The sequence below is a fragment of the Carassius gibelio genome, chromosome B1, assembly GCF_023724105.1.
Source record: "Carassius gibelio isolate Cgi1373 ecotype wild population from Czech Republic chromosome B1, carGib1.2-hapl.c, whole genome shotgun sequence".
Lineage (NCBI taxonomy): Eukaryota > Metazoa > Chordata > Actinopteri > Cypriniformes > Cyprinidae > Carassius > Carassius gibelio.
In genome coordinates this window covers 1,920,164-1,933,053 of record NC_068396.1, presented here as the reverse complement: position 1 = coordinate 1,933,053, position 12,890 = coordinate 1,920,164, and the positions used below count along the sequence as shown (strand labels likewise).

Below are 12,890 nucleotides of genomic sequence, written 5' to 3'. Positions count from 1 at the left end.
GATTAATCATATTTTGAATTACCTCAGCTCCCAGAATGAACCTGTTACTCCTCAATCCCATCAACCGCCGGTCCTCAGTGCTTCATCTTCATTTTACATTCACCCATTTTTTTTTAATTGATGGTCAAATAAAAATCACCCTGTTTTGCACATATGTCATGTTTATTTCATGCTACTGTGGCTCAAAACACGGCAATATAAAAAAAACTCAAAATATCTTGAAAAAGAAAATAATATTCTGCATAAGGAAGGGGAGGCCTGTTTCAAACACTTGTCTGTCATTGGTCAGTCAGTCAGAAAGCCCCGCCCCAAACACTGCATTTATTTGATCTAAAGTTCAGCAAAAACTGTAAAATGTTTAAATATTTTTACTATTTCAAATAACCATTTTCTATGTGAATATCTTTTAAACTGTAATGTATTTCTGTGATCATTTTACTTTGATCACTGAAACTAATTACATTAAATATATATTAAAATAGAAAACAGTTATTTTAAATAGTAAAAATATTTCAACATTTTAGTTTTTGCTGTACTTTGGATCAAATAAATAAAGTCTTGGTGAGCAGAAGATAATTAAGGGGGCGGGGAGCATAATTTGTGTAGCACCACCCCAAAATGTTTCCTAATGATTCTTCAATTTTTTACTTTCAGGGTCACTTACATTACAAATAAAAATAATTAAAAACTAAGAAATAATAAAAGAAGAAGACTGGTTAAATGTTTGTTATGTGCTTATGTGTAGCAACGATTGTTTTGTTGGGGGAGGAGTCAGCTGCACGCGCTGTCCTTTTCATCATCAACAGCGAGTATAATCCAATAATCAAGGACGGATATTTAATATATAGAAAAGAGCGAGGACTTCAGACAAATCTCAGAAGAGAAACAGCAGACATCTGCCTCTGGTGAGTAGATACAACGTTGAGGGTTAAACTTAGGAAAGATTGTCCAAATTAAGTCCAAGGTCTTTTTCAAGGATTCTTATTAAGAGAAACAATATAGATTTAATATAAATTAATGTCCTTTGTTCACCAATTAATGGTGGTAGCTATAAGTATTTTTAGATCGTGTAAAGCAGATTTTGTGAGTTGCGCTTCATCTGCTTTCATATTTTCGCGCGTTTTTTTTAACCGCCAACTCATGTTAACTGCTCTTTAGTTCACATTAGCGGCTAAAGAAGCTGCGTCTTGCAGATTAACAAAAGAATGCGTATTTTCGCGTAAAAAAAAGATGCATAAAAACAGTCACACAGCAGCATTGATTCTGTGCTTACTTGATTTATAATTTATTATTTTATGTTGTAGATTTAAGTAGCAAATTAAAATCGCCAAAAAACAAAATGGAGACAAATGTTTTAACCATTTTCATTTTTGTTTAAGATAATTAAAGCAACAGTTTTGAATAACGAAAGAATATGTAAAAGTATGGTATTTGAGGTAAAAAGGGCCTGTGCTGTTGGGGCTAAAGACACAGTAATTAACTTGATAATTAATATCATGTTAAAGGGTGACTTTTCCATTTGTTTGACTTGGCATGGTTAGATTAGCTTTTTGGCTTGTGCGCAAAAGGCTCAATGTGAATAATGAGAGATGCAATCAGGAAGTGACGATTTTGTTCACTTTGATTTGTTGGATGGAAATGGTGCTTGTTCGCAAATGTTTTATGCAATATTTTCAATTTTTTTTCGACTTTTCAGTGGGACATTATAAAACTGTATTAATCAACGGACCAATCTCATTGCCTTGCATCTGAAATGCTAGTTCTGTCATTCTAAAATGCTTTAGCAAAGTCTGGTCAAAGTGCTTTGTTATAATTAACTCCTAGAACTGCGTTCCCAGACTCTAATAATAAGATAACATGAGTGCGTTTTGTCTGCGCACTCTGAACCCCTTTATTTATAGTATGCGAAAATTATTATACTTTATTATTCTAAATTATTAAGGCACTGTCTTCTCCTGCTGCAGCAAATGCAATTTTTCTTCGTGATATTAAGCAAAAGTTAATCAGGAAGTGTCTTTAATTCACTGGATGGAAATGCCATTTTGGGCGAATTTTGGCGATATGCCAATTCGTTACTTTGGATGGAAACATAGCTATTAGCAGTGAATGTCCTAATCAAACTAGTTAAACAGAGCAAAACAAGGACAGGAACCATGAATCCAGAGAGTTGATCTCTTACCCATCTGTTGATCTACGGACGACACCTGATCAACGATTACAAGCTCTCAATGACTGCTATCTGTAGCCAAACAATCAATAACATCAGTTCCTCCCTTCATCAGGATACATGCGTCTCTCTTACTGTAAACAACTACATTTAACACATTTAAGAAGTTCCGAATTTGACATTGATTTTGCGCATTGATGCTTTCAGGCTCATTAATTAAAAACAGTACACAGAAAGAGTCACGTTCGTTCATATGTTTTTCATTTATGTCTACATGGTAAATAGTGAAAATGAGATTTGAGAGACTGTGTGTGCTCAGCGCTGTGTATCTGGACTCTAGTCTGTCAACATGACCTTTGAACTCTTCATCTGTGTGTTTGTGGACACCTCCACATACGGCTCGCAGCTTCATTTCTCATCAAGAAACACGTTTAACTTACAAGAATTAAGTGTCATCTTCATTAAAACTGTGAAACATCTCATTTAGATGACCACTATATGTACAAACCCGATTCTAAAAAAGTTGGGACACTGTGCAAATTGTGAATAAAAACAGAATACAATGATGTGGAAGTTCAATATTTTATTCAGAATACAACATGTTTATACTGAGATAATGTATAATTTTAAGGGTAAAATAAGTTGATTTTCAATTTCATTGCATCAATACATTTAAAAAAAGTTGGGACAAGTCCATGTTTACCACTGTGTGCATTCCCTCTTCTTATTGTAACAGTCTGCAAACGTCTGGGGACTGAAGAGACAAGCTGCTCCAGTTTAGGAATAGGAAAGTTGTCCCATTCTTGTCTAATACAGGCTTCTAGTTGCTCAACTGTCTTAGGTCTTCTTTGTCACATCTTCCTCTTTATGATGCACCAAATGTTTTCTCTGGGTGAAAGATCTGGACTGCAGGCTGGTCATTTCAGTACCCGGATCCTTCTTCTACACAGCCATGATGTTGTAATTGATGCAGTATGTGGTCTGGCATTGTCATGTTGGAAAATGCAAGGTCTTCCCTGAAAGAGACGACGTCTGGATGGGAGCATATGTTGTTTTAGAGCTTGGATTTACCTTTCAGCATTGATGGTGCTCATCTTTCCAGATGTGTAAGCTGCCCATGCCACACACACTCATGTAACCCCACACCATCAGAGATGCAGGCTTCTGAACTGAGCAACGATAACAACTTGGGTTGTCCTTGTCCTCTTTAGTCCGGATGACACGGCGTCCCAGTTTTCCAAAAAGAACTTCAAATTTTGATTTGTCTGACCACAGAACAGTTTTCCACTTTGCCAAAGTCCATTTTAAATGAGCCTTGTTCCAGAGAAAACGCCTGCACTTCTGGATCATGTTTAGATATGGCTTCTTTCTTGACCTATAGAGTTTTAGCTGGTAACAGGGAATGTCACGGTGGATTGTGTTCACCGACAATGTTTTCTGGAAGTATTCCTGAGCCCATGTTGTGATCTCCATTACAGCATCAGTCCTGTATGTGATGCAGTGCAGTCTAAGAGCTGAAGATCACAGGCATCCAGTATGGTTTTCAGACCTTGACCCTTATACACACAGATTGTTCCAGATTCTCTGAATCTTTGGATGATATTATGCACTGTAGATGATGATAACTTCAAACTCTTGAAAAACTTCAAAACTCCTTTCTGATATTGCTCCACTATTGTTCACCGCAGCATTGGGGGAATTGGTGATCCTCTGCCCATCTTCTGAAAAACACTGAGAGGCTCTTTTTATACCCAATCATGTTGCCAATTGACCTAATAAGTTGCAAATTGTTCCTCCAGCTGTTCCTTATGTGTACATTTAACTTTTCCGGCCTCTTATTGTTACCTGTCCCAACTTTTTTGGAATGTGTAGCTCTCATGAAATCCAAAATGAGCCAATATTTGGCATGACATTTCAAAATGTCTCACTTTCAACATTTGATATGTTATCTATATTCTATAGTGAATAAAATATAAGTTTATGAGATTTGTAAATTATTCCATTCCTTTTTTACTCACAATTTGTACAATGTCCCAACTTTTTTGGAATCGGGTATGTATTTCAGAGTTAACTGGAAATAACATTTAATCATCGAGGATTTCATTTTGTTCAGAACTGGAGTAATTTATACTGTGTTCAAGTCCTCTAGAAACATTTGTATTTACAAGATAGTAAGTCGTAATTATGATGTCAGGTCTGTCCAAGTCACTTTAGTCAATGCACCATTTCTATATAAAATTCAGATTTTTTTACTCTGTACTTCTGAAACATGACGAAAAACATGCTTTAAGTGTTTTTTAAGTTTTCATTAAATTAAGTTTAGTAAATTCATAATAATAATTTTACAATACAATGTAATTTTAAACATGCAAATTTAAATGACAAGAGATATAAAGTTGAAATAATTCTAGATTTACCATCAATACAGATACTACATCCATCGCATCCTAAATATTCTCCCACTCTTAACTTAAGACTTAAAGAAAGTTTTGAGTTTCCAATGTGGTGGTGTTCAACTCCTAAAAATGATCTATCCGACATAATTTGAATGCACCATTATTATCTGTGTCCCTGCAGCACAGAAGAGTCATCAGTGTCACAGACGTATATTTGGAGAAATAGACAACAATACATTGTATGAGTCACAATTATACATTTCTCTTTTATGACAAAATCATTAGGATATTAAGTAAAGATCACGCTCCATGAAGACATTTTGTAAATTTCCTACCATAAATATATCAAAACTTAATTTTGATTAGTAATATGCATTGCTAAGAACTTTATTTGGAAAACCTTAAAGGTGATTTTCTCAATATTTCGATATTTTTTTTTGCACCCTCAGATTTTCAAATATTGTCCTCCTAACAAGCCATACATCAATGGAAACATCAATTTCATATAATGCATAAATCTTAATTTAAAAAAACTGGTTTACGGTCATATATGCGTAATAAAGATTATGAGAGAAAACAGAATAATGTCATTGATGAATCAGCATGAATTAATACGTCAGACTTTGCGTACGGGTGTCTTCCGCAGCAGCTCCCGCTTTGCTTTGGGTTTTATATATGCTTTCATCTCCGGCATGACTTTGGACATGGCATTATGGATCCATGTGATGTATTTGGAGACCTGCGTGTAGACGCCATACTTGCCCTTCCGGGCGCACCCTTCGCCCCAGCTCACTATGCCTGTCACGAACCATGTGCTTTTGTAGCGTGTCACATGCGGCCCGCCGCTATCGCCCTGACACGCGTCCTTCTCCTCCTGATTGTATCCGGCACAGAACATGCGGTTGGAGATCTTAAACGTGCTGGACTCGATGCATTTGGCGCGGTCGACGTATGGCACGGTCAGCTTCTGCAGGACGGTGGACTGGAAGCCACCCTCACGCACTCGGCCGAAGCCGCTCACCATGCCGTCCTCCTGGAGCATCAGCACATGCTCGGCGAAGTCGCGCTCCGGAAGGCAAGCGGGGATGATGAATCTGTTGAATCTGATGGGCTTGCTGAGCTTGATGAGGGCGATGTCGTTGTGGTAGGTCTTAGCCATGTAGTTCATGTGAATCAGAATCTCATCTACGTCGTGCATGACCTCACGACCCTCGTCGACCAGCGTGTTGAACTCACCTGACAGAAAGACGCAAACAGGAAGTAGATCTCTTTAACATCAATATTGTTTCTCCCAGATACACAGACTCTCCGTGAGGTTTTTCTGAGAGTAATCTCACATGTGTCTCCTCTAGAGTTTAGGAAGAGATCTCAACCAGCTTAGAATGGTGGATTTGGATCATAAAAAATGTGAATAAACAAATAAATGTGAACCTGCAGCACAAAACCAGTCTTAAGTCGCTGGGGGGTATATTTTTAGTAATAGCCAAAAAACTTCACTTCACTTCACTTCACTTAACATGGGTTGTATGGGTCAAAATTATAAATTTTTCTTTTATGCCAAAAATCATTAGGATATTAAGTAAAGATCATGTTCTATAAAAATATTTTGTTAATTTCCTACCGTAAATATATCAAAACTTCATTTTTGATTAGTAATATGCATTGCTAAGAACTTTAATTAATAATTAAAGTATTTAGATTTTTTTGCTCCGTCAGATTCCAAATTTTCAAATAATGTTGTCCTAACAAACCAGACATCACTGGAGAGATGATTTATTCAGCTTTCAGATGATGTATTAATCTAATTAATATGTTGCTTTACCAGTTACTTGTAAAAAGTAATATGATTACATAACTTAGTTAATTGCAATGCGTTACCCCCAACAGAGATTTCAGTAGCTATGTTTTTATCACCCTGTTTTTATGCATTTTAAAGTGTTTCGCGACAGAAACAAATAATGGAAACTACAAATATCGAATAAAAATCCCTTTATTCGCAAAAAAGGTTTAACGCTCGCTTGATGTGTTTTTTGACTAGAGCAAGAAAAGACATAATGCAAGTAATGGAATATGGACATGCATTTTGTGAATAAATTGCTCCATGCACAAAAAAAGTAATAGTATCCAAGATGTTGTTGCAGTAATTTTACAGCTTTTTTGTGAATCAGATTTCTGAAAATGTGCTTGAAAATATTTCACAAATGTTAAAATTTTAAATAAAGGCTGACCACAGCATTTCCTGATGTTCATATGAAATATCATACCTACAATCACCCGGGTGGAGAGCGACTGATTCATGCAGTGAGCGGCCGACAGAACGAAGTACTCGTTTAAGATGGTGCCGCCACAGAAGCCGATGTTGTCTTCGTTGATGAGAAGAGCCTGAGAAAACATTGAACACCAACATGCTCAAACTGCCATATTTCATGTCTCCAATGTAAAGCTTCATGCTAAAGATCTCTACCTGCCATGGACAGTCTCCAGGAAGACAGTCCGTACCGTTCACGATCCTCAGTTTTCTCACCGAGGACCGCTCAGGGAGGCCAGACGTGCTGGTTGTGTCATTGCCGGGAGGGTGGGTGACGTCTGTGACAGGTTCGGCGGTGGTCTCCTCTTCATTCTCAGTGTGGTTGATGTGTATGTTGTTTAAGGTGCTTCTGGTCTTCTGAGGATGGACAGCACCACATTTGAAAGGATCTGAAACCAGAAAGTGTTTAAATTGATGGATAAACATCTCGTTTTAAGTCAAAACATAATTTACCTTGAGACTGACACGACTTCCTGTTATTGGCCAGCTCATAGCCTGTAGCGCATGAACAGACAACATTCTTCTCCTCCACGCTGCAGAAATGATCACAGCCTCCGTTTTTGCTTTCACAGAGCACAGGAATAGCTGCAGCGAAACACACAGGAGAAAGACTGATCGACTGACCGTCTGTTGTGTGAACACCAGTGTTGGGGGTAATGCATTACAAGTAACGTAATCAGATTACTTTTTTTTTTAGGTAACACATTACTTATTAATGTAGAAGGAAATATCAAAGTTACTTTTTAAATCAGTGTCTCCAGTTACTTTGTTTCCATGTGTTGAGTGACAGCTCTGCTGTTGCCATGGTGACAGAGATCAGGAGTCAGTGCAGAGTGTTGTGTGTGAACATGATCTCACTGTACTTCTAGACTAAATATGAACATGTGTTTACTCAAAAAAAAACATTCAGTGTTCCTCACAATCAATAAAAACAGTCTCATACAAACTCAGAATATTAGACAAACCTTCAATAATTAAATATGTTAATTAAGACAAATATAATTTATGGATTTAATCCTAGTTTATTTACCAATGTCTTTGCTTCTGACCTTTGATGATCCAAATCAACCATACTAAGCTAAATTGACACATTTCTTTTAGTTATTGCTAAATTGTATTGATCTTTCTTCTTCTGTGTCATATTCTTCATGTGATTAGTTTGAGCAGCGCCCTCTTCTGTACAGACAAGAACTTACACTTTCTCTAGCCTGAGGAGGATTCATTCCACTTTTGGTGTGAAAAGGCTTTTACATGTGTAAAATAACTTTCTATATTAAAAAAAAAAACGAGCAAGCCCTGCCTGGATTTGAAAAGTAACGCAAAAGTAACGTAACGCATTACTTTCCATAACAAGTTACTAAGTAACATAATTATTTACTTTTTCAGAGAGTAATGCAATATTGTAATGCATTACTTTTAAAAGTAACTTTTCCCAACACTGGTGATTACTGAACAAAATATGTCACTCACCGATCTCACAGTTGTATCCCTTATAGCCTTGATGACAGAAACACGTGTACGACCCGATCGCATCTTTACACTCGCCGCCATGAAGACACGGGTGAGACAAACACGCGTCTCCATCTGAACAACACCACCGAACACACAAGCGTTCATATAAAGACTTACTTCACCATTAAAACCAAGCTGAACTGAAGGTTAGATTGCAGACTCACCAACATATTTGTGCCAGAACTCATCCTGAGGGAAAACACAACACACATCCATCAGATGAAATGAACACACACTCAGTTCTTTTGAACTGGATTTATATTGAAGTTTGTTTTTATTGGAATAGACCTTAGACCTAATGCTTTCACATATGGTTATTTTTGTAGCAAAAAAAAACAGAGCCTGAAAAATGTTTAATTGTATTTATATTGGCCACGTCAAGTTCAATAGTTCAACTCTGTTATAGAGGAATTCACACTGATAATAGATGCTTGTTATTTGCTGTCACATTTCGGCACAAAACATTTTTCGAAAAAGACTTAGTTATATTTAAAAAAAATAGAATGTTTTGTCTTCACACTGATGTAAGTGCTTCATAAATATAATTTAGGTTATTTATTATAATTTGTATGGAACAGTTACATCAGTGTGTGGACAATATGTTTTTATTTTTGCTATAGTTTGCGCACATCCCACAAACCCTCTGTGCAACTTTTTAATATGTTGTTTATTCATATTTAAGACACTCATGAACTTTGTTTGAATTTATGTATTATTCAAACTATAAGCGGATGCATTCTTGTCACTTTGGTTTTTGTTTCTGGTTTATGTTTTCATGTCTTTTATTTTGGTATTTAGCCATGTTTCTGTTACGGGTTGCTGGTATGTGATGAAGGGCACACGAGGAAGACGATATACAAAAGGGTGCTTTTAATAATCACATGAGAATAAGCGCACATCCAACATAATAAAACATCAATCACGGACAAACAGGAACTCAAAAGACAGGGTATTTAAACACGAATGAGAAATCAGGTGAATGGAGACAGGTGGGGATTAATTAATTAACCAAACAAGAAAAGGAAGATGACCAAATAAGGGAACTGAAAGTCCATGTATGTAACAGTTCGCCCCCTCCCGGAACGGTGCGTCCTCGCACCGCAAGAGGAATACCAGGGGAGGGAGGGTGGGGGTTCTGGAGGCGGGCGTGGGGCAGACAAAGAGGGAGCAAGGAACTTGAAACCAGGGCGGAGTGGATGGAAGCAGGAGCCAGGGAGGAGCCCGGAGCAGGAGGAGCCAGATGGTGCTCCAGAGACCAGCCAGGAAGAAGATCCATGGTGGAGTTGATGGCGGGAGGAGCCATGGTGGAGGAGGAGCCGACGACACCAGGGGGCCGACAGACGGAGACTGCGCCGGTGGGTGAGGAGCCCATGATGGAGCAGAGCAGCCGCAGAGCCAGGGTGACGCCGAGGGTCCAGTGGTCCAAGGCAGCGCTGAAGGCACCGGCGACCGAGGCGGAGGCAGCGCTCCAGAAGAACGCTGCGGAGTCGAAGTGACTGAGGATGGAGGTGGAGCCGAAGAGAAGGAGGAGCCTGACAGAACCGGAGGGATGGAAAGACGATGTGAAGCCATAGGAGTCACAGTGAAGACGAGGGAGCAGGGTGCCAAGGCATAAACGAAGATCCATTTTTCTCCAGCACTCACTCCACGAAGGGGGCGAAATCCTCGCTGGCAGGTGTAATAGAAATGAGAGAGCAAGAGGTTGGGGAAGTGGGTAAGGCACGCCAGATCTAGAAAGTCCCTGGTTTGGTCCTCCAGTGAACGGTCCAGTTGCTCCAGGCACAGGAGTTGGACTGCTGGGATTGCCATTCCACAAGGGGGGGGGGAACTAAACTAAAGGGAACTAAAAGTCCATGTATGTAACAGTTTCATGTTCCTGTCATACGATTCCCTTGATCCTCATGTATTCCTTCCTTGTGTGTGTGTGTGTGTGTGTGTGTGTGTGTGTTTATCATGTTGTGATTGGTTGTTTAAGTCATGTGTCTCAGTTCTCATTGGTTGGTTTTGTCATGTGACCCTTACTGTTTAGTATTTATAGCCCACATGTTGCCATTGTTTCTTATTGAGAATCTTGTTTTGGACTGCACTTGGGTTCTTGTTACGCTCACCTCCAGAGGAATCTTTACAGTTCTACACAGTGAATACTGAGGGAGTCGTGTCCGACACTAGCTATACTTCCTTCTAAAGTTAGGAATTTAACTACTGCACAAAACTAGAATATCGAGTTTCCTTCCCACATGTTCACAATGGAAACTGGCCCAAGATATCAATAACAAAAATTTAAGTAAGTGCAACCGTGGAATCTTTGGCTTTTTTTTTCACATCATAAATGACTTGCACAGGAACAAACTCTGTTGTGTTATATCTTCCATTGGTTGCCTGAAGCTCAGTCGTGTGAGACAGTTACGGAGGTGTTTGTACCAAATCATTTTGATGAAGGACTTTCAGGAATTTCAGCATTATTAAAACAACATTTAAGATGGTGTGCAATGAAATTGGTGCAATGGTTTGTTCAGTTATCCAGTGGCATGATCTGTTGAGTCAAAGTCACATGCCTTTTTTGATGCACATTAAGAAAATTTAAACCAGCATGGGTTTCCATTGTAGTTACTGTGCATGTTTTCTTATTAGATACAGAAGCTCAATTGAGCACATAATTTTTCTTTTCTTTTTTTATGCACTTTAATGTGCATCTTGTCGTTTACATCCAGCATGTTTTTATTCAATATACCAAAAACACGTAAGTATAGGTGGCGTAAACATGGCTGATGTCTGCTGTCCTTACGACTCTGGTATTTTGGGCCTGAGGTGGTACACATGATTTCCTTAATGCTTCCAATGAAATATTGAAGAATAAATAAACAAACAAACAACCGACCGTCTTTTTAACATCCTCAAATATTTCTCTGGCCTCCTCGTAACTGCAGCGCTCCTCAACACACTCGCGCTCCATGTTTCCCTTCTTTAGCTCCTCCCAAAAGGTGTTGGCACGCCGGCGCCGGCTCAGGACCTGACTGGCATCTTGACCATGGAGGAAGACTGGAGAAACACATGACATTATCATCATCGTCATCAAAGCTTGATAGCAGCGGAAGAGAAAAAAAACAAACCTGATCATTATCACCCTCAAACTCACCCTGACATCGATTAGGCCTTAAACAACAAACCTTCAGGTCAGAAAAAGAGAGTAATTCTGAAGCTTCGAGACGAAGCACTCACCTTCTGAACTCACACAGTGTATTAGAAACAAGCAGAGAAAATTCCAGAAGACACAAGACATTGTGGTTTATCAGTGTTCAGCTCTTTCACATTAGAGGATCAACAGAAAACAGACAGAAGGTGAATGAACTGAGTGCTGGGAGAGAGAGAGAGACAGGGGGAGGAGAAACTGACCGGAGGACAGAGTGAAAAGCAACAGTGTTTACACTCGAGACATGTGGGATATTTCAGTTCAGAGCTCATGGAACTACAGGAATCCTCTCCGATGACTTCATTTGATGTTCCCTGCAAGATCATCAGGCTCAGTTTCTCACACAGAACATGAATATAATACAGTACTCCAGTGAGTCTGGGATTCATGAAGAGTTTCATACTAATGCAATTATATTTAGCCTTTATCCAAAGAGACTTATGAGGAAGAAAACAATGCAAGCAAATTATCTCAAAGGGAAGGGGATGATGCTGCAATGCAAACATATGTTTATACAATCTAAATAAGATGTTCTGTCCTGTTTGAGGTCACAGATATGAAGATGGACTATGAAAGCAGATTTTTAAATTTATTATTTTATATGTTCCTTGAGGATTACATTTAATGTTAATAAAAAACATTTTTTTGCACAAAAACAACAAATAAATACTCTCTCTGAAGCAGCCTGTTTCAATGGGCATGTCCTTTAAGTCTGGTTATGATTGGCTAACTACTCAATATCCTAATGATTTTTGACATAAAAGAAAAATGTATAATTGTGATCCATACAATGTATTGTTGTCTGTTGCTACAAATATACCTGTGCTACTGATGGCTGCTTCTGTGCTGCAGGGACACTTATAATGTACACAAGAAGTGTACACTGGGTCACGTCTGGTGTATGATTAGCAACATCTGCACAAGAAAATCAATGATGTTTCAGTAAATGACTGCCAAACTGTCCCTCAAACGCACCGGAATGATCCCTAAAACCAACACACGTGAAGATCAGATGCATGTGTAAACAAACTCAGACGAGCTGCTTTACAGCCGAAATTGATGTTTTTGCAGCACTTTAAAGTGTCCTTGTTACAAGTTACATGTACTTACTATTATATTTATGAATTATGCATAGTTACATACAAGTAACCCTAAGCCAAACCCTAACCATACAGTAAGTACATGTAGTTAATAAATATTAATCAGTACTTTAAATGTATAATTCATGCTAACTCATTTTACTTCTGGTCTGAAAAGTCTTTTACTTTTGCCAAAAATATAACTTTTGTATATTAAAATCAAAGCCCAGCCCAGATT

At 38.4% G+C, this 12,890-nt stretch overlaps 1 protein-coding gene across 1 annotated transcript; it reads right to left on the bottom strand.

Moving 5' to 3' along the window:
• Nucleotides 1–4,757: 4,757 nt before the first annotated feature.
• On the bottom strand, nt 4,758–11,749 carry LOC127948899 (coagulation factor X). The gene is made up of 8 exons (XM_052545732.1): nt 11,603–11,749; nt 11,262–11,422; nt 8,548–8,572; nt 8,342–8,455; nt 7,325–7,456; nt 7,028–7,260; nt 6,828–6,945; nt 4,758–5,799 (listed from the first exon to the last, which is right to left on the bottom strand). Exons 1-8 carry the CDS (start codon nt 11,661–11,663, stop codon nt 5,180–5,182), a joined length of 1,464 nt encoding a protein of 487 aa, XP_052401692.1. The 5' UTR covers nt 11,664–11,749; the 3' UTR covers nt 4,758–5,179.
• Nucleotides 11,750–12,890: the final 1,141 nt, after the last annotated feature.